The sequence below is a fragment of the Drosophila subpulchrella genome, chromosome X (genome assembly GCF_014743375.2).
Source record: "Drosophila subpulchrella strain 33 F10 #4 breed RU33 chromosome X, RU_Dsub_v1.1 Primary Assembly, whole genome shotgun sequence".
NCBI classification, from domain to species: Eukaryota; Metazoa; Arthropoda; class Insecta; order Diptera; family Drosophilidae; genus Drosophila; species Drosophila subpulchrella.
Window position 1 is genome coordinate 17,137,835 of NC_050613.1, and position 21,225 is coordinate 17,159,059.

The 21,225-nt window shown below is 39.3% G+C and overlaps 4 protein-coding genes across 5 annotated transcripts; 3 read left to right on the top strand and 1 right to left on the bottom strand.

Annotated features, from left to right (window-relative positions):
- The first annotated feature begins 1,114 nt into the window (after positions 1-1,114).
- Positions 1,115-7,872, top strand: LOC119556088 (1-phosphatidylinositol 4,5-bisphosphate phosphodiesterase gamma-1). Its single transcript, XM_037867941.1, has 4 exons — positions 1,115-2,748; positions 3,533-4,013; positions 4,117-4,964; positions 5,033-7,872. The coding sequence occupies exons 1-4, from the start codon at positions 1,438-1,440 to the stop codon at positions 6,101-6,103; spliced, it is 3,711 nt and encodes a 1,236-aa protein (XP_037723869.1). The 5' UTR covers positions 1,115-1,437; the 3' UTR covers positions 6,104-7,872.
- Positions 7,873-8,089: 217 nt separating this feature from the next.
- LOC119556089 (splicing factor U2AF 50 kDa subunit) lies at positions 8,090-10,772 on the bottom strand. The gene is made up of 5 exons (XM_037867942.1): positions 10,635-10,772; positions 9,488-10,051; positions 9,340-9,428; positions 9,158-9,280; positions 8,090-8,635 (listed from the first exon to the last, which is right to left on the bottom strand). The coding sequence occupies exons 1-5, from the start codon at positions 10,645-10,647 to the stop codon at positions 8,174-8,176; spliced, it is 1,251 nt and encodes a 416-aa protein (XP_037723870.1). The 5' UTR covers positions 10,648-10,772; the 3' UTR covers positions 8,090-8,173.
- A 322-nt stretch (positions 10,773-11,094) lies between these two features.
- LOC119556610 (phosphatidylinositol N-acetylglucosaminyltransferase subunit Q) lies at positions 11,095-13,088 on the top strand. 2 transcript variants are annotated; one of them, XM_037868924.1, is made up of 9 exons: positions 11,394-11,532; positions 11,601-11,801; positions 11,862-11,970; positions 12,031-12,166; positions 12,227-12,371; positions 12,434-12,510; positions 12,572-12,687; positions 12,745-12,859; positions 12,931-13,087. In XM_037868924.1, the coding sequence occupies exons 2-9, from the start codon at positions 11,743-11,745 to the stop codon at positions 13,029-13,031; spliced, it is 858 nt and encodes a 285-aa protein (XP_037724852.1). In that variant the 5' UTR covers positions 11,394-11,532; positions 11,601-11,742; the 3' UTR covers positions 13,032-13,087. The 2 variants fall into 2 exon arrangements, with proteins under 2 accessions (XP_037724851.1, XP_037724852.1); XM_037868923.1 differs by having other exon boundaries at positions 11,095-11,801; positions 12,931-13,088.
- A 489-nt stretch (positions 13,089-13,577) lies between these two features.
- On the top strand, positions 13,578-20,226 carry LOC119555838 (protein no-on-transient A). The gene is made up of 5 exons (XM_037867466.1): positions 13,578-14,063; positions 15,408-16,836; positions 17,608-17,931; positions 18,005-18,060; positions 19,687-20,226. The coding sequence occupies exons 1-5, from the start codon at positions 13,695-13,697 to the stop codon at positions 19,792-19,794; spliced, it is 2,286 nt and encodes a 761-aa protein (XP_037723394.1). The 5' UTR covers positions 13,578-13,694; the 3' UTR covers positions 19,795-20,226.
- The last annotated feature ends 999 nt before the right edge of the window (positions 20,227-21,225 follow it).

Consider the following 21,225-nt stretch of genomic DNA (forward strand, 5'->3'; position numbering starts at 1 on the left):
TAAGCCTAAAATGTGTGAATTACTCTAGCAATACTATATAGTAGCCTCTAAGTATTTGTTTTTTTTCCTAAGAATTTACATGATACTGTAAAAATAGTTTGAAATAAACTTAATTTAGCTAGATGTACGCTTGTAAAGGCAAATCGGAGAACATTTGTTTTGCGTATGTAGTGCCAAAGGGTTTTTTGTGGGGAATTAACCAAGTATTTCAGAAATCAGATGGGTTAGAAGTAAGGTCCTTTCGTCAAGATCGACAGCTTGTTTCTTGTGAATACTGTTTTATTCAGGCTAGGTATAGATCAGAATTTGCCTTCGGTCAGAATATGGGGATTTCAAAGAATGGTACCATTATTCTAAAATTAATAAACCCACATTTATGTTTAAACAGGAAGTAAACTCTTGATTCTATCATAGGTTGGGCGCTCTAAATTCTTGGGAACCACTGTATATTGCAGAAGATTTTTATCCTTATAAAGCTGAAATTGGGTTAAGCCTTGGATAATCCGATATTAATCAACATTCGCCTAAGCTTTATTCAGATGTTTTCTTTTAATTTGTAAAAATTCTTAAAATTTAAAAACTTAACAATCACTTTGTTTCGTTTCGCGATCTAGGAATTAATTTCAAGGGAAGGAATTATAAAGATTTTGTTGAATTCAATTATATTTAATATTACAAGGTAAGTTAAATGATTTTGACTTATTCAATCTAGTTTGTATGCCTTTTTTTATACTTGTAGTATTCACAAACATATTACTTAAAATCCATTAAGAACTATTTCAATTTAAATTGGAATCAGAAAAGAAAAAGTTTATCTTTCGAGTGTGACCGGCTTTTCAAAGTTCAATTCCATACATACCCTTTTGAATTACGGGTTTGAATTTCACTTAAATTACACTAATTTAATTTAATAATATTAAAACGGATTTGGGAAGAGTTCGAGATGTTGAGTTATACATTTTCTGTACGCTCTAAAAATTTGAATTTATGTAAAACAGCTGACGAACAGCTGGCCCAAATTAAAAAAAACGGCGCAGTGGGAATACCCTATCTGAGTTCTCTTCGCTTTTAGTATATTTCTGTGCAATTGCAGCTGGCAACACTGGCAGTTCCCCCAGCAGCTGGCTTATCTTATCTGCTTTTGTGGTATTTTTTGGGTACTTTTTATAAATATTGCATTGTTAAAGTGGGTTTTACGGTCCACTTCCCGTGATTTGTGCATTAACCCAGTGGCAGATAGTGGGCAGTTGACCTGCGTCTAGTTGTTCTACACGCTGGAGTCCACAGTTTGCATGCATTGCGTTTAGTTTGTGGCGATTGGTTGGCGAGGCGAGGCGAGGAACAACCTGTGGCAGCCAGCAGGAAAAGACAGGAAACGACAGGAGAGGACACGATTGAGCGGGATTGAACAGGAGGAGGAGCAGGAGCAGGAGCAGGATGAGCTGCTTCAGTGCGATGAGTGCCCCGCTGCTGGGCGAGATGGAGCAGACCATCGGGATGCTGGAGCGGGGAACCATAGTGACCAAGTTGTATGGGAAACAGCGTCGTCCGGATCGCCGCCACCTGATGCTCATCCGCGAGACGCGTCAGCTGATCTGGGCCACGGTGGCCACCCAGACGCCGAGGACGGACTATGAGGGCGCCATCCAGCTGCGCGAGATTCGTGAGATCCGGGTGGGCAAGCACTCCAAAGAGTTCCGGCTGTTCGCCGACGATTGCCAGCGCTTTGAGTCCAGCAAATGCTTCGTCATCCTGCACGGTAGCCAGTTCAAGCTAAAGAGCTTCTCGGTGGTCGCTCTGTCGGAGATCGAGGCCGAGAACTGGGTGAGGGGATTGCATTACATGGTGAAGGACACCCTGGGAGCACCGTATCCCCTGCAAATAGACCGCTGGCTGCGGCGGGAGTACTACCAAATCGAGAATGTCAACTCGCATTCGGCTAAGGCCACCGAACAGTCACCGGCCCAGGTGACCATCAAGGACTTCAAGCTCTTCCTGGCCAGCGTTAGCTGCAAGATGACCACCGGCAAGTTTATGGAGCACTTTAACGAGGATGTGCGGCGCAAGCATGACCTCAAGTTCGACGACTTCTCGCGGCTCTATCAGAAGCTTCTGCTGCCCAATGGCTTCGCCAGCAATCTAACCGGAGCGGGATCGGGTGTGGCCAACTTTCCCTATTCGGAGGATCAGCAGGTGGTGCGTCCGGCGGAGCTGAAGCGTTTCCTGGAGACGGAACAGCGCGATGTGAGCTCCAGTGAGATCAGTAATGCCGCCATTGCCACATTTATTCGGGACTTTGTGCAGGATGTGGAGCGGGATTGCCAGGAGCCGTATCTGACCTTTGCGGAGTTTGTGGACTTTCTGTTCTCCAAGCAGAACGACCTGTGGAACAGCAAGTACGACTCGGTGTTCATGGACATGAACCTGCCGCTGTCCTCCTACTGGATCGCCTCGTCGCACAACACCTACCTGACGGGCGATCAGTTCTCCAGCGAATCCTCCTGCGAGGCCTATGCCCGCGCCCTGCGCATGGGCTGTCGCTGCATCGAGCTGGACTGCTGGAATGGGCCGGACAACCTGCCCTACATCTTCCACGGCCACACCATGACCTCCAAGATCAAGTTCATGGACGTGATCAAGACGATCAAGGACCATGCATTCACCACCTCCGAGTATCCGGTGATCCTGTCAATCGAGCAGAACTGCTCCCTGGAGCAACAGCGCAACATGGCGCAGGCCTTGATCGAGGTGAGCTGACCTAATCGCGCCTATAAATAGCTATAATTTGATTATTGCATACCAACTGGGGTTCTGCATGAATGCAATTCGAATCATTCACTCGGAAAATGAGTGCATTTTTGGTTCTTGGTATGGCTTGGCTTGAATGCCGAAGCTATTACATGCACAACGTAGCTGCTGAATTGAACATCTGCTGAGATGTTCGATAAAAACAAACAAGACGAAGCAATATACCATATCACATAGACCCAAAGAATTCGCGGCATGTATATTTATTTATGCTAAATAAGAATTGGAAACGATAATAGCCACATTTGACTATTGAGCAATGTGATATATTAAATCAGTTGGATCTGCAGAATTCGCGATTTATATTTTTAAAATCAAGATAATTCTTTAGAATGACCATATGACATTATTCTGTTGAGATAGTTTGATTTAAACGAAAAGCAAGCTATATGCTTTACCATATAGACCTGAAGAATTCGCGTTTAATATTTTTTTAAAATCAAAATAATACTTTAAAACGGATGTATAACTAAATAATATTAATCTACTCAGATAGTTCGATATAAACGAAAAGTAAATTATATGCTTGATCACATAGACCTGAAGAATTCGCGGCTGATATTACTTAAAGATAACTAAGGATTTAAAACGATGATTGCCTCATTAAACCATTCAACGATTTCATATTTTACGTTAAAATTTGATAATATATAATAATGTTTGAATACATAAACTTAAACATAAATTAAAGAACATGACTTACATTTTCCGTACATCCTTTCAGGTCTTCGGTGACATGCTGCTTTCGCAACCCTGTGACCGAAACGAGCAGCACCTGCCGTCACCATACCAGCTGCGCCGCAAGATAATCCTCAAGCACAAGAAATTGCCGCAGTTTGACGATATCACCAATGGCATTTCTGGCACCGGATCGCTGGGCCATAGATCCTCGCTGGGTGGAGCGGGCGGTGGAGTTCATGGGGAGACCGATGGCGAGAATGTGCGCAAGGTGTTCAAGGAGGGATTGCTGTACTTCAAGGATCCGGTTGATAAGTCCTGGAATCTGTATCAGTTCGTCCTCACCCATCAGGAGCTCATCTACTCCTCGGAAATCAACGAGTCGCGCAATGGAAACTCCGAGGACGACGACTTTGGACTGTCCTCGTCATGTTCCCTGAACAGCAATATGCAGCAAAAGCAGAAGGATACATCGGCCAATGATGAGCTGCACTTTGGGGAGAATTGGTTCCATGGAAAACTAGAAGGTATATTTGATTTTTAAGCTGACTCCTATGACATACACTATCTTTATTTTTAAAAACTTCATACACAAGTTATAAACTCCTACTTTGATTATGTATTTTTCAGGTGGCAGAAAGGAAGCGGATGATCTACTAAAGCAGTATAAACATTTTGGCGATGGAACCTTTTTGGTACGCGAATCGGCCACCTTTGTGGGCGACTATAGTCTATCCTTTTGGCGGCGAAATCGACCGAATCACTGCCGCATCAAACTGAAGCACGAAAATGGTTCAATCAAATACTATTTAGTGGAGAACTTCGTGTTCGATTCCCTGTATTCCCTGATTGTTTACTATCGCAAGAACATGCTGCGTAGCTCGGAGTTTTCGATTATTCTCAAGGAGCCTGTTCCACAGCCAAAGAAGCACGAGGATCAGGAGTGGTTCCATCCGAACACCACCAAGGAGCAGGCCGAACAGGGTCTATATAGACTGGATATCGGTTCGTTTCTCGTACGACCATCGGTGCAGAGCATAAACGCCTTTGTGATTTCGTTCACCATCAACCGGAAGATCAAACATTGTCGCATTATGCAGGAGGGTCGTCTGTACGGCATTGATACCATGAATTTCGAGTCTCTGGTCTCGCTGATCAACTACTATACGAGAAATCCGCTGTATCGCAATGTCAAGCTCAGCCATCCGGTTTCCCAGGAGCTGCTGCGTCAGGCTCTAGCGGAGAGCGCCCAGGGCGATCACAGCCACGACGACAATGGAGCCTCCAACTACATGGGCTCCAACCTGGAGGAGTATGTCACCTGCAAGGCCCTCTACAGCTACAAGGCGAACAAGCCGGACGAGCTCTCGTTCCCCAAGCACGCCATCATCACGAACGTGCAGCGGGATAACTCGATGTGGTGGATTGGGGACTACGGCGGCATGATAAAGAAACATCTGCCGGCGAACTACGTGAAGGTGAGATCGATGTACTTAAGATGATATTGATTTATATTATAATTTTCTATTGTATTTCACCCGTTCAGGTCATTGATTCCGCCACGGAGGACTACAACTCGTTGAACGAGGAGGGAACCGATGGACGCACCGACTCCATTGAGATATTTGGGGCTGTGGCCTCCCTTTTCGAGTCCAATGAGCCGGGTATTATCTTCAAGCTGCAGATACAAACGCCGACGATGCAGAATCCGTTTGTGATTGGCTTCGACAATCAGGAGACGGCCTACGAGTGGATCAAGGCCATCCAGGAGGCGGCCCTCATCGCCAGTCAGCTGGCTTCGGAGCGTCGGAAAAAGGAGCGCACTGCCCGAGTGGCCAAGGAGATGTCCGACCTGATTATCTACTTCCGCAGCGTGCCCTTCCGCGAGCACTCGTGGATCTTCCAGGAAATGTCCAGCTTTCCGGAAACCAAGGCGGAGAAGCAATTCTTCCAGCAGAACACACAGCTATTCCTGTTGTACCATCGCAATCAGATAAGTCGCGTGTACCCAAAGGGTCAGCGCTTGGACTCGTCGAATTTTAACCCGATGCCCTTCTGGAATATTGGATCGCAGATGATAGCACTGAACTATCAGACGGGCGACAAGGCCATGCAGCTGAATCAGGCCAAGTTCCGGAATAATGGGCAATGTGGCTATATCTTAAAGCCGGCGTTCATGAAGTCGGATAACTTCAATCCAAACAATCCCCTGTGCGATGGCTTCGGCGAGGTGAAGGTTAGCATTCGCCTGATAGCCGCTCGCCACCTGTTTCGTGGCGGCAAATCGAACAATCCACAGATTGTGGTGGAAATTGTGGGAGCCAGCTACGATACGGGCATCAAGTATCGCACCAAAGTCAACGAGAACGGCTTCAATCCGGTGTGGAATGAATCGTGCGAGTTCAACGTGCGTAATCCGCAATTCGCCATCCTGCGTTTTGAGGTCCAGGACGAGGACATGTTCGCGGAGACGCACTTCATCGCCCAGGCCTGCTATCCGCTAACCTGTGTGCGACAGGGCTATCGCAGCGTCATCATGCGGAACAAGTTCAGCGAGGAGCTGGAACTGTCGTCACTGCTAATCAACATCAAGATCGTAAATGCCACTTCTCCATAGGCGGATATTGATTTGCTAAAGCATTGAAAGTGCAAGAAATGATTCCAAATCTGCATGTACGTGTGGGTCGAGTGTTTAGGAAAGCAAACAATTTTTGCCCCGAAAGAAAGCTAAGCTTTTCGCAAAAGCAATTTGTTAAACACTGTACATACATGCACTGTTCCATCAAACTATGACCTCATCCCCCGACTCATATACTAGTTTTAAAAGGGAGATTCAAAAACTTTTCATGATTTGGATTTATACTAGTAGTATTCCTATAAAAATCACAAATCATAAGAGTGGGAACTCCTAGAACTAAATTCATATTATATTTAACTTTTTCATTATGTTGGTGTGTTCTATTGAATCGTCTAATTGTCAACGTCTTATTATGAGTCCTCTATATGTCTAATTTTGGTTTTAAAATTGCTGTTGTTTACTACTATTTTTTATGCAAAACAATTTTTTTACTAATTTATTAATTCACTAACAGTTTATCATAACTATCAGAACTGAATATAATTGTTGAGATAAAATTATGCGATTATTATACTATATCGTATACAAATGATCAAAATCAGTAGTAAACTTCGAAACTGATTTTAATAATAGTAATCATAACATATACATGTCTTCCTGTCCTCATTTTTAAAAGTTTTACATAGATTTCGCATTGAATTCGAATGACATTTGATTTTCATCTTAAATAGCTTGATTTTTGAACACCTTTTCAAAAGTATTATATTACAAACTTAAAAAAGGGTATTTCAATTCAGTAAAATAATAATGTCATTTAAAAGCACCCTTCCCAAATGCAAAATAACCTCAAAATAACACCTTTTCAGCTTATTTTTCTAGCACAAATACTCAAAAAGCATTTCAAAAATGCATGGGAAAATCAAATCATCTTCAAAAGGAGTCTTCGAATTACAAAAAGTAAAAAAGAAACAATAAACCAGAAATAATAATTATTTAAAGTTGCAAATCAATATTACAAGTGCCTTTAGACTCAACATAATCTAAAAATGTAACTGAATTTATTTGTAAAGCTTTTTTTATGAGTAGTGACTCTATTTAAAAAATATTTAAATGTTGTTTATTAACTCAGACTTGTGAATGCATGTTTTAAACTCATGTTTGAACATTTTACTCCAGCATAATCAACAAATATTGAAAATATAACCCAGGGATCCTCGTGAAAATGACTTGACTTTTCTCGAAAGCAATCAAATCACATTCTTTGACGATTTTCGAATTTCCATGTGATTAAATGGTATAGCAAAAATGTCGTGACTCTCCATATCTGCAATATCTACAAATTCTAAACTAACCTAATAAACGTCATTCTTTTAAATGCATTTTTTACACTAAATATATTAAAGATCGCTAAGATGCACTTGTCGATTTAAGGAGTGCAAAATTAATCATCTAGGACTTAAATGAATATCGACAGGTTTACAATCTGAAAATCGATACAACCCTATACATATCATTTGTCATGCATTTGCATTTAACTACATATACAAATAACATTCTGCAGCTCCCATTCTAAAAAACGTGGAAATAATAATACTTTTTGCACAATAGATCTGAATTGGAAATTTTCGCTTTTGAAAATAAGCCAATAGTTTTTAGTATATGTACCCAAAATGTATTTAAGCTGTACGTTCCGTTTTTAAGTGTATCTGTATATCTAATAGACTTTTTCAATTATTTTGTAAATGCCTTATATGCATACGTTATTTAATGCCAAATAAATATTTACCGGCGTTAGCTGTCTATAAATATTCTTAACTGTTTTACATTTTGGGACTATCGAAATAAAAACGTAAGTTTTTTAATGAAATATTAAAGAAAAGGAAACATTGTTCCATTTTTAAAATTTTAACCAGCTTAGACTGAATGTGCTGATGGATTTCGCTACCCCTATGATTTTCGTACAGTTACCAACACCCATTTATTATGGTTTTTTCCCCGAGACGACTATCTCTTTCTAGTTGATGCTTACTTTCGTAGTCAAATCGTTACTTTTATTGTGTGATATTTATTGGACAATCGGTGAATGTGAGAAATATGAATTACTTGTATTTAGAATTCGCGTCTATGGTATTTGTCAGGATCGAAATATGATGTAACTACAACGCGATCGCTGAATTTCCTTCCAGTGAGGGCCTGCTGGGCCTTCTGACAGTCGAGAACCGAGTTGAATTCGACAAAGACCTTGCCGCAACCCGGAACTTCCACGCCCTCGATGGGGCGCGGTATCTCCACGCTCCGCACGACGCCATACTTCGTACACTCCTCCTTGATGTCCTCCAGTATGTCCTCGTACTCCTCCTCGTCCCGCAGCTCATCCGGCGTGACCATGTTGAGCAAGCAAAGCACCTCGGTGGGCGGACCGGAGGTAACCACATTCGACAGGCCCGGCACTTGCAGCATCACGGACTGCGTGGTGTTGGCGGCGTTCTGGGCATTCTTGGCGCCCACGCTGGCTCGCTGGACAATCAGTTTCTTGTCGCCCAGCTGCATTCCATTCAAGCCGGCAATTGACTGTGGATTGGAGGAGAAAATAAGAGGGGGAAATGATTATTATAATACAAAAGCAACTATTAATGCCGGAAATATCGAAATACTAGTATTAGAATATTTATTCCTTTTATTTTTGTTATTAATCATAGTAGATAGCTAGTTCCGAACTATAATACCGATTTAGTTTACTTTCTTGACTATCTATAATGATAAATATAAGGGATCTCATAAATTGCACAAACGGAAAAAATCTATATTAATTAAGAAGCCTTAACTTTGAATGTTTTTAAATATTAATCCTTTTTGTCTTCCTTTTTTTGTTATTAACCAGCTAGTTCTGAACTATTTTAGGAACTATAATACCTTGAATTGCGATTATCTAAAATGATAAATATATAGGATCTCATAATTTGGTATTAAATTACTAAATATACTGATAAAGAACCCTTTTATTTTGGAAGATTTACAATATTTTCAAGAAGTGTCAGCAATTAAGATGATTTCTATGTTTAGTTTTCTTCTATTACAGATCATATTTCTTACCTGATCGGTGATGCTAAGATCCACGTATTCACAGAAGGCATACCCTTTGCTCAAACCAGTAGCAGCGTCCTTAACGAGGTTAAATGCTCGAAGCTTGCCAAACGACAAAAGCAGTTCCTTAACCTGCGATAAAACATATGTGTTAATAACAATACAGAATCTTAGAACCCTTCCAAACCAACCTGGTCGTCATTTAGATAGTTTGGCAGACCTCCAATGAAGATTTTGTGTGGCGAATCGGGTACCACTGTCGAAATAACTCCACTGGAAACTAAAGTTACTCGATTAGGCTTTGGTTCTGGATGATATCTAGCTTATAAGTGGACCTACCAACAGCGGGCTTAATGGCCGGCGTATCCGTAATGCCCGGCATGGGTTGGTAATCATGCGGACGCCTAATCTTTAAACTCTGCCCCTTCAAATTGATGCCATCGAATGCCATTGCCTGGGTGGTCTCATCGATGGACCGGAATTCGAGAAAGGCAAAGTTCTTGTCCAAATTGATTTGGCAGGCCAAGACGGGACTGCCGGCCGCCTGGGCGAGGCCAACTAAATGCATCTGTTGGTTGAAGAACTCCATCATTTCCTCCTCGGTGACGCCGAACGGAATGTTGCCGACATAGAGGCGACGCGCCTGACGGGTGATTGTCGAACCGACCACGGGCACCGCCGTTTGCGGCGTATCCGGCACAACGCTGGCCGGGATTTGTCCGGACGCCTGCATGGCTTTGTACTGCATGGGGGTGATGTGCTCGAATCCCGGTGGCGGTACATCCCAATAAAGTGAGGGCTTGCGCCTCGAGTTGCGATGATGGCGGCGATCCCTGGAGCGATCGCGATGGCGGTCGCGGGATCGGGAACGATGGCGGCGTCTCTCGCGGTCTCGTTCACGATCTGCAATGATATGATGATGATGATGTGGTATTTTAATGCAAATTCGCCATGAATTCGAAACCCAAAAATGATGCCTACACACTGATGCACGCACATATGTATGTACATCAGCATGCAGACACATATGCCTGTATTTTCCAAGCTAACTAAAAGATAGAGCACACGGCAAATAACCAAAAATACATTGTTTGCCACTCAAACATTTCATTAAATGCACTTTATTTAATGAAAACAAGACAAAACCGAGTCCATTTTGGTTTAGCATATGTACATGCATATGTATGTATGTATGCATGGGGTAGTACTAAAAAAAAAAAAACAACCGGTCAACAACCGAAGATTTTTGTACCCAGAACTTCATAAAAAACGTAATTTTCAAATAAATCAAAAACCAAAAAAGGTCAGCATGCGATTCTGCCTTATCAAACATATGCACATACATATCTAATTGCACATTTTCCATTTCTTTACTTTTTATCATACAGTTTTACATATGTATGTATGTATCCACATACATCTATTTATGCACACTTGGGCATCGAATTCACTCCAACCATTTACTCGCACTTCGTGCAGAACTCACCATCATATCCCATTGTAGTGTTCAATTAAAATATATATCCCCTTTAAACGAAAACAATTTTTAACTATATAAAATGCCGATGAAAAATGTATCCCACTATTGCGTATATTAATACAAAATGTCGATTTATAATATCGATAAAACGATATAAAACAGAACACGTGAAAACTGGAGATGGAACGAGTCCAGGGTGCTGGGTGTTTATCGAACGGTTGCTTTTTCAAATAATCGTCATATCGACATGGTGTTAATTTGTGAGGTGGCGCAAGTTAATAACCTTTATTACATTTTTTATATAAATTATTTACAATCCCCTTCTTTATATAAAAGTACTCAAATTAAAAAAGTTCATAACTTTACTTGGCATACAATAATTTTATTATTCCATTTCTTCCATTCCATTTAAAGAGACTGTGACGTCACATGCAATTGTGCACCACCTTCTCAAGCATGCTCGAATTGTTTTGTTTTGCTTGAGTAAAAAAAATACCGGTGTTGTTTTCATTTAAACGATTATATTATGAGCATTAAGGTGTATTTACCATTCAACTATTATTACCTCAAGAAGCCCACGGATTTGTACGGCCAAGTGCAAATAAATGAAGACAATGTCGTGGCTTATTACGTTCTGGAAGCCTTAGATTTGGAGTTTCGCGACAAGGCCATAAATCATGATTCCAGCAATATGCGTTTCTTGGGTTCTATTCTAAACGTGGACTTCAATGCAGATCAAAATCAGTATCTCAAGTTCAATATGCGACTGTGTTTCACATACAATAGCAGCCAGGCAAATATAAGCCTAGTTTACACCGGTATTACCCCAGAATATCTCAAGCACATAAAGCTTATTCTCTATGAAAAACCAATGATACGAAATCTGTTTATTGGCGGGGAATCTGTAAGTAACCGATCTATAGAATATGGTGAATACGATAGCAATGATTGCGACTTTATCGAGCTGTCCAGGCTGACACAATCCACAGTTGGGATTCAAAATAACCCAAAGAACCATGCCAAAAAGACTGTCCTGTATGTTCTAACTCTCATCGCCGACTCTCCAATAACAATATTCAAATATATTGTTGAAAATGTGTTTGTCAACAGCATAATGGTTCATACTAGTATCTACAAGCATTTCAAGGAGTGGCAGAAGACATATGATGAGCGGTAATTAATTTTATAATAGAAATTTGCACCTAATCGATACTACTTTCTTTAACTCCACAGATCTCGTCCGGCAAATATAGCACTTGACAGAATATTGGGGATCATATTGATGTTAATACTCTTTTCCTTAGCGACACAGCCGGGAGACTTTCTTATACAAATATCCCACGTAAGTCTGTCATTTAAAATTGAATATTATTGAATTTACTAATTTTTACCATTTTCCTAGTACGTTATTGACGAACTATACAGCCTTTTAAAAGTTTTGGAGGGCAGTCCTATTGGTCTCAAGCTAAATATACATTTGAATAATTTCTTTCTCGACTGCTTTAAATATCATATTGAATTGTGGTCGACATTTTTGGGTAAGTGTTTGGTCTAACTGCCAAATGTATTTTTACTAAAAGTATTTTGTACTTTTAAAGATTTCATAGAACCTTTAGTGCGACAAGTTTTCTTGGCCATTGGAGCATTTGGATGCTTGGGTCTTACATTCCAGATAGCGCTACTAGTGGACCTAATATCCATAATCGGGTTACATTCGCATTGCTTCTATATTTATACCAAAGTGTAAGTTTGTACTTGAAGATATTTTAACAATTCAAATTTTAATATCAAAAAAATTTTAATAGGCTCTACAATGTGGAAAGAAAAGGACTTTCGGTGCTATGGCAAGTGGTTCGAGGGAACCGGTACAATATTTTAAAAGGTAAGTTTATTCAACAGTTTATTTATACAATAGCAACATACGTTTTAACATTTAATTTCAGGTCGCACTGAGTCTCATAATTATATGAATCGCCAATTATATCTAGCAACAATATTTTTCTCCGCCATTCTGTTTTTATTTCCCACTACCCTCGTCTACTATATAGTTTTTGCTGCTGTAAGTTTTATCTTTACTAAAATATGTAACTTGATATTAATATTCTAATCTTTAAAGCTGAAGGCGCTTACTTTTGCAACTCTTAGCATTTTTGAGTTTGTACGAAGACAAATTTTGAGTCTACCGATTGAAGGGTGTATGAAGCGGGTTTTAAAAGGATGCAATGATATAGGTACCCCTTAAAATAATGTGATCAATGATCACATATAATTCAAGTTTATAACGATGTTTCTTTCTGTTCAGATTGTCTTCAAATCAAGGATGTTTCACCTCAAGAAAGGGCTTTCCTACTACATAAAAATCAGAAAATCAGCGTGACCGTATACAAAATAACAGCTTTATGAACAAGCCAAAGACATAATATTAAATAAAATGACAAACAAAATGTAAAAATGTAATATATAATTAATTATTTATTTAAATGTTGTTTATAGTTTTCATTTAAAAATAATAAAATTCTCAATGATGTTATACATATATAAAATCGGGTATTTATACAGCTTGTTTTCAGATATATTCCAGATTTGTGCTAACCTAATATCGGTAGGTATTGGATGTCTCTTAAATCTATTCTGAGTGAGATTGTGGTATTAAATTTAACAAGCCAAAATATTATAAAATTTAATTAATTATGATAACTTTATATTATCAAGTTTTTTTTATAAGAAACGTATAAAAGTATAGTATTTAATATGTTGAACTATTTTATTTTTAATATATTTGTATTTTCCATTTGAAAATGAATGACGCACTCCAGCCCGCATCTCTGCGTCTGTTCCATTCCACACAGACCAAAATCGTCCTGGTGGCGCCCTCTTGGCATATCGATGTATCGATACATTGCCGATGTTATTTCCAGCTCTATCGACCCCTGACAAATTCGATTAGAGGAATCGAATCGCCTCGCAGTAATTTTTTTGGAAGTACAATTTCGAGGGCGGTCTGTTGTGCGAGTTGTAAAAAAAAGGCAATATTTCTTAGAGATAAATACATAAATACACTTGAAAATGGAGAGTGCGGTGAAACTGGATAATAACACCACGCCGTTGCCGCAACGCCAGCAGCGGGGCAATCAGCAGCCGAATAAAAATATTGGCAAGCACAATGCACCCAAGCAAAATGATTCGGCCGACGGAGGTCCGGCGGAGAAAAAGGCTCGATTTGGTGGACCGAATGCCCAAAACCAGAATCAAAATCAGAACCAGAACCAAAACCAAAATGGTGCTGTAACGGGTGGCGGTGGTAATGCCCCCAATCAAAATAAGAACTTTGGCAACAAGGGTGGTTTCGCTGCCAACCGGAATCGCAACAATCAGAACCAAAATCAAAATCGTGGCGGAAATCAGAACCGGACTTTTCCAGCCGCCAATGTGAATGTAAGTTATAAGTTATTCTTGTCTGTTTGATATTGTCATATTTGATTCGATTATCGGTCGGTTAATTGCCTTACAAATGTTCTGTATACATACATACTTGTGTGTATATACACACACGTCAGTAAATAATGAAAACGGTACAGATCCTATACGCATTTACGTGTGTATATACGTACAAATTACTGTTTGCAAATTTATTTACGTACAAATGCTCAGTTCTTTAGCTTTCTAACGTACATACATATGTGCGTACACATGTTTGTGCATACTGAATACATACAAAATGAACAGTTGTAGCCAAATATGCAGGTGCATACACATATGCACATACATATGTCAAGGCGTTTTTTTTTTGGGAGAAAGGGAAGTGTCGACATTTTGAATTTGATAATTCATCTATACATATGTACATAAATGTAATGTACATTGCACATAGAATTTGTTGGTGCATTAGCCGTTCCTTTCTCATATCGATACCGCTTGCTGTTGTTTCGATAACGATGAAAAGGCTTTACAAAGTATATCTCTTTAAAAGGTATTTTGAACTAATTATAACATTTAGTTATAGTCCCAAGGACAGATTATTAATTAAATACCAAAAAAAAAATTAAATATTTGAAACTATCAAAACAATTTTGCTTGCTTCAAAAATAACAACAGAGACTTAAACAAAAATAGGACAAGATAGGATAAAATGGGATAGGTTAGTATTTTAGCTTAAAGCATGATATGAAGATAGTCCTGTAGGGATACCATACATACATCATATCAAAATCGTGCGTGATAGCCATATATGTAAGTATCCTTGTGGACTAATTTCACTTTTGTTTGAACAATTGATTACCAGGCAGGTTTCATAAATTATTTAAACTCTGTGTGAGTGAGGCCTGTTCAAATACCTTTTAAGTCTGAACTTGACTTTAACAAGGTTAATCATCATAAATTTATATAGACTCGAAAAGCCTCCATTCTCTATTTTTCAGTAATGCAAAAAAGTGATCTTTAAAGACCTTTTATGTCTGAAAACAAGTTCTTAAGCATACAATTTCCAGCGATTTTAGAATAAACATAGATTTATTATAAAACCATAATCTATTTATGGTTTTATTAATTCGGAAAATCGATGTTTATATAGGGATTTTACATGTATTTCACATCCGACGTTTCATTTATTATTATAATTAGGAAGGGGCTGTATTCGAATTTTCAAATTTGGGATACTGGGTTCTTCATTGGGTTTCTGATTCTGTGTTTAGTATCTCTAAACAAGTTGTTATTTTTACTGCTGATGTGGCTTACGTGTTAATATCTTTGTACTGATCCAACTATATGATACAAATATAGCAAAAGCCCAACAACGAAACACCAAAAGCGGCCGTTGCAAATGTGCCTGCCAAGACAAATGAACCGGCAACAGCAGCTGCGAGCCAAAATCAACCGAATCAGAATGCTAACAAGAGCCAAAATCAGCGACAAGGGCCAAACCAAGGCCAAAATCAGGTTCAAGGTCAAGGTCATCAAGGTGGAGGAGGAGGTCAAGGAAATCAAGGAGGAGGTCAAGGCAATCAAGGTGGAAATCAAGGAGGACAAGGAAATCATGGAGGAAACCAAGGAGGACAAGGAAATCATGGAGGCAATCAAGGAGGACAAGGAAATCATGGAGGCAATCAAGGAGGACAAGGAAATCATGGAGGAAATCAAGGAGGACAAGCAAATCATGGAGGACAAGGAAATCAAGGAGGTCAGGGATATCATGGCGGACCAGGAAATGGTCAAGGCTTCAGAGGTCGCAACGCGGGTAACAACCAAGGCGGAGGTGGTGGTGGTGGCGGCGGCGGAGGACCCCAGAACCAGCAGCGTGACAACAGGAACCGGGGTCAACGCCCTGGTGGTCCTGGTGGCATGAACAGCTCCAACATGGGCGGAGGCGGTGGTCCTCGTGGCGGAGAGGACTTCTTTATTTCCCAGCGATTGCGCAGCATTTCCGGACCCACCTTTGAACTGGAACCCATTGAAGTGCCCACCGAGACCAAATTCTCTGGCCGCAATCGCCTGTATGTGGGCAATCTAACTAACGACATCACCGACGATGAGCTGCGCGAGATGTTCAAGCCGTACGGCGAGATCAGCGAGATCTTCTCGAATCTGGACAAGAACTTCACATTCCTTAAGGTTGACTACCATCCCAATGCCGAGAAGGCCAAGCGCGCCCTGGATGGATCGATGCGAAAAGGTCGCCAGTTGCGTGTGCGTTTTGCCCCCAATGCGACCATCTTGCGGGTGAGCAATCTCACACCGTTCGTGTCGAACGAGCTGCTGTACAAGTCCTTCGAGATCTTTGGTCCCATCGAGCGGGCCAGCATCACCGTCGATGATCGTGGCAAGCACATGGGCGAGGGTATTGTGGAGTTCGCCAAGAAGTCTTCCGCCAGCGCCTGTCTGCGACTGTGCAATGAGAAATGCTTCTTTCTGACCGCATCCCTACGTCCGTGTCTGGTCGAACCGATGGAGGTGAACGACGACACCGATGGTCTGCCGGAGAAGGCGTTCAACAAGAAGATGCCCGATTTCAATCATGAGCGCGGCGTTGGTCCGCGCTTCGCCGATCTCAATTCGTTTGAGCATGAGTACGGTTCGCGTTGGAAGCAGCTGCATAATTTGTTCAAAACCAAGCAGGACGCCCTCAAACGGGAGCTGAAAATGGAGGAGGACAAGTTGGAGGCTCAGATGGAGTACGCTCGCTATGAGCAGGAAACTGAACTTTTGCGCCAGGGTGAGTATGCCACGATTAAATCGGACTTTCGGTTAGGAAAAGCCATTTCATCATTCTCAGTTTTTATTTTATATTTTTAACCATACACTTCAATCAAAAAGGCAACGAAATGCAACGTTCAAACCAAATTTTGAACGAACATATTAATTTCGTAGGCTTTTTGATTGAAGTGCGTAAGTGCTAGGCTTCAAAGAGAATAGCTTAATCATTGTTTAAAATAACTAGAGCCCCTATTTAAAGTAAGCCTTTTAAAAAGAATTTCAGCGGCTGAAACTAAAATGAAAATAATTTATTTCATCCTTTGTTAAATCATCTTTCATTTGATAAATTAGAAGAATTTGGGGTTTTTCAATAGGAAATTATATCAATCATAATATGAGAACAAATTAAATAAATGAACTTTCTCAATGTATCCGAGCTCTGCTGTAGACCGACTGTAATTCTCTAGTTTATACAACAATTTAGGCTTTTAAATTAAAATGAGTATGAACATGAATGTAGAATATATATATTCTGTTTATATATAAAAACACCGGATGAATGTAATTCGTCTTCTACAATACATACGTTGTATATCTCTTATCTTGAGAAAGGTTTTAATATTTATGAGATTTTGCTTATTTAAACTATGAAACCAATAGGTAAAGTACATTTTAAACAATGTTGTGCTTTGGGAATTCAAATTAAATTACCTAATGAACATACATAATATCAGAAATGATAGCAAATCCATTTGTACTTCTCTAATAAACGCATCTGCTTCTTTTCCAGAGTTGAGGAAGCGCGAAGTGGACAATGAGCGCAAGAAGTTGGAATGGGAGCTGCGCGAGAAGCAGGCCGAGGAGATGCGCAAGCGCGAGGAGGAGACAATGCGACGGCATCAGGGCGATTTGCAGAGCAACATGAATCGCCAGGAGGAGGACATTCTGCGCCGGCAGCAGGACAAACTGTTTCAGCAGGCGCAGCAGCTAAATTCGATGCTCGATCTGCAGGAAGGATTTGGCGGCGGTGGTGGCAACGGCGGCGGCGGCGGCAACAACTCTAATTTCGACAACTTCGGGGGCAACAGCAATTCACCATTTGAAGTTTTCAGAGGTAGGAGGGAAATCAAATGTCATTCCTAGTTCCGATCCCCATTCTGATCATCATTTCAATCACCATACAATAGGCAATAACAACAACAATTCCACTATGATTGGAAACAATGCTGGTCCGAATGCACAGGTATGTTCAAGTCCTAACTACAGCCTCACCAGATCTTTAATAGCCACCAGATTAGTGGTAGAGCCTTCTGTCTATCGCTCTCATAAAAGCGTAACCCAATACATATGATTCATACAAAAGAATAGAGAATGATTACATTTCTCTGGCAATTATTCTGGTCTGTTTTCAAAAAACACTTACAAGATAATCTCACCTGTATTGGAATTTTTGGGTACGAAGAGATTTAAATAATATAGCATGGGCTACAATTAGTTTCAATCTCTATAAAAGATTATTTTTATTAAAGCGCGAGCGAATTCTCGAGCGCTATAAACAAATACACCTTCTGTAAATCAAGATTATGAAGCCGGGAATGCATTACCTATTAATTTCAACTGAATAGTGCAAATAACTAATACAATTTAGGGGGCTGCCGCTCTTCTCTTTCATATATACAGGGTGGCTGATGAATATTGCTACTTTAAGAAACTCAAATAACTTTTTTTAGTCTATGGAATTAATTCTTTTTTATTTATGTTAAAGAATAATCAGTTGGGCATATCCAGGCCAAATGGATTGCTTTAGTTTTCTGTATTTTATGAAAAGAGGTCAGGCGACCTGGGGACCACAGGTGCTTTGTGGGGTATTTTTTTAAATCTTAAAACCTGGGGTGCAACTTTTTGTAGCAATTCATCCACAATAGATTGGGCTATGTGTGGAATTGCAACGTCTTGTAAATACCACACCGTATGGTGAATAATTCTGTGCAGAAAACTCTTCCTTCAAGGAAGTAAAGTTCTTGAAATATCTGTGGGTCTGGGGAAAACTATTTATGCCAGAAAGTCTGCAAATAAGTTTAAATTGTGCTTTACGGTTTGCGATGACTGATGACAATGACATTTTGTCTTTTATTTTGTGAGTAACATTCAAGGGGAAGCTTATCAATGTGTGTGACAACTGCTAATGTACGCTGTACGTGTGCCGGCAGAGGCTGAGCAGAGCTTTTCCCGCTGCTGACCGCTGGTTTAAACATGCTTCTTATTTTGGATTATTATGTATTACGGATCATGGCGAAACGTTGCCCTATGTTCTCTTTGAACAGAAACTTTTGGACTCTAATCAACAAAAATATTTTTAAATAAACTAGCCAATCGTTTTGAATCTAAAAAAAAAATATAAGCAGATTACTTCAATAGAAAAGAGTTATTAATACTTTCTGGTAGCGGCTTTCATCAGCCATTCTGTATATATCCAAATGTATATATTATTTTTATAAAAACTGGGATGCATTTAGGACTTTGTGGGGGTATTAATTCTATTTTTGTATGTATGCATTTTAATTTTGCCTTATGAATCATCACATTCGAAAGTATCAATACTAAATTGTTGGGCTTACCGTGATGGTACACAAAGTAAAATCCATTATTTATTTTTACATACTAAATAGATAGAGGGGAAATCGATTAATCCGTTTTGGGGATACATATATGGTTATTTATGGGGTGTATGGTGGGCCACCGATATAGATATTTAATTTTTATCAGTGGGCTCATATTTTTGATAACATTTTCCCCCCCCTTTTTAAATTGGGTTCCACCTGGCTAATGCAACACTCAATTGAACAATTGTATTTCATTGCTTGAATAGGACTCCTTCGCTTTTGAATTTGGGGTTAACAATATGAACCAAGGCGGCAATCAACGCGGAAATAATGGCGGAGGAAATAATGTCCCATGGGGACGCCGACGTTTTTAGACACTGGAGCATACATATGAGGATGAAATAATAACGTACTCTCTCCATTATTGATTACGTTTCACAATTTTGACCTTGCTTGTTCGCGAGTGAACAAAATAAACTAGCATAAATGGATCGTCTAATCGAATGCACCCCAATATGATTTGATTAACTACTTAGTCAAATACTATCAATCGGTCCTAGTAAGAGGCAACTATAAAATTATGACCCGCAAAGGATGAACCTTAAAAAATACCCAATTGAAATCCCAAAATGATTGCATATAAGTGCAGTACTGCACCAAAAAAGAAAAAAATAGAACTCATTACGTGCGTCTATTTAATCATAACGATAATTTTAAATTATGTATGTGGTGACTACATTCTCCAAATATGATTCTTTTTTTATCCATAATTCAAATTAAATATATACAGATATATTACTAATCGACTTGCTGAATTTGAAGATGAAATTATATTATTAATTCCATAATATCGTCGAAAACGGTGAGTATTCCGGATGAGCGAATGGACCATTAGCTCCATCTGGTGCGGATCTTTCTCCTGTTGAAATCATTCGATGTGCGCAAATGGAACTTCGTGTTGCATTTATGCTTTCCGAATAGTCTATTTTTTTATTTATGATTTAAAATGTAGTTAAAATATTTGTCGGAGATCAAAATTCAGTCTAAATCATACGTTCACTCTAAATTACCATTGTCATTGTACACACATTTTGCTACTGATAGATAAATAAAATTGAAACTAAAAAGCTATTATTTCTCTTCCCATTTTTTTGCCCACTTCAAGTGAAAACTAAAAAAAAACTGGGAGGCATACAAAGCTACATTTTTAAAATGCACCTTATTTTAAAATATTTTAATTTGCATATAGTTTTTTTTATTTCTTTAAATTAAAAAAAAATTGTTTTCAGCGCTTTTAATTTATGGTATATTGATTTTTTGTCTACCATTTTAAATATGGCTATTATATAGCAGAGAGATCTGGCAACGCTGCCAAAATTTAAAGGGGACTTGAACTCGGATTTTCAAATATAATTCATTTTGTAAACCTTTGGAAAAAGAAAAAGAGTTCACCGATTCCTGATTTTTGGATCGGGCGAATAATTTCAGGATTGCAAACTTCTCCACCTACATTTCGCGTTTCGAGTGTAATCAGCGAAAAGAATTTGTTTGTACAATATACTGATTTTATGTACGGAGTGGTTTTATTTTCTTGTACCCTAACCTACAAATTTCCAATTTCTTTTGCTAAATAACTTTAAACAAGCCCACTCCCATTAATTAAAACCAAAAATAATAATATAGAATTTTGACATTTTAATTAATATTTCATGTTGGCACAATTTAATTTTTTCTAAAATGAAGCATAACCATAAAAATAAATAAAATTGTGAATCTTCCCTCTTCAACCTTTAATAAATTAATAT

What these genes read in the sequence shown, in the direction of transcription:
- LOC119556088 (XM_037867941.1), top strand. Translation starts at nt 1,438, where the DNA reads ATGAGCTGCTTCAGTGCGATGAGTGCCCCGCTGCTGGGCGAGATGGAG. An exon ending in GTTCCATGGAAAACTAGAAG is followed by an intron (nt 4,014 to 4,116) that starts GTATATTTGATT and finishes TGTATTTTTCAG; the next exon opens with GTGGCAGAAAGGAAGCGGAT. An exon ending in TGCCGGCGAACTACGTGAAG is followed by an intron (nt 4,965 to 5,032) that starts GTGAGATCGATG and finishes TCACCCGTTCAG; the next exon opens with GTCATTGATTCCGCCACGGA.
- LOC119556089 (XM_037867942.1), bottom strand. An exon ending in GGCCATTAAGCCCGCTGTTG is followed by an intron (nt 9,429 to 9,487) that starts GTAGGTCCACTT and finishes GAGTAACTTTAG; the next exon opens with TTTCCAGTGGAGTTATTTCG. An exon ending in ATCTTAGCATCACCGATCAG is followed by an intron (nt 8,636 to 9,157) that starts GTAAGAAATATG and finishes TCCAATCCACAG; the next exon opens with TCAATTGCCGGCTTGAATGG.
- LOC119556610 (XM_037868923.1), top strand. Translation starts at nt 11,155, where the DNA reads ATGAGCATTAAGGTGTATTTACCATTCAACTATTATTACCTCAAGAAG. An exon ending in TTCTTATACAAATATCCCAC is followed by an intron (nt 11,971 to 12,030) that starts GTAAGTCTGTCA and finishes CCATTTTCCTAG; the next exon opens with TACGTTATTGACGAACTATA. An exon ending in ATTGTGGTCGACATTTTTGG is followed by an intron (nt 12,167 to 12,226) that starts GTAAGTGTTTGG and finishes GTACTTTTAAAG; the next exon opens with ATTTCATAGAACCTTTAGTG.
- LOC119555838 (XM_037867466.1), top strand. Translation starts at nt 13,695, where the DNA reads ATGGAGAGTGCGGTGAAACTGGATAATAACACCACGCCGTTGCCGCAA. An exon ending in AACTGAACTTTTGCGCCAGG is followed by an intron (nt 16,837 to 17,607) that starts GTGAGTATGCCA and finishes CTTCTTTTCCAG; the next exon opens with AGTTGAGGAAGCGCGAAGTG. An exon ending in ACCATTTGAAGTTTTCAGAG is followed by an intron (nt 17,932 to 18,004) that starts GTAGGAGGGAAA and finishes ACCATACAATAG; the next exon opens with GCAATAACAACAACAATTCC.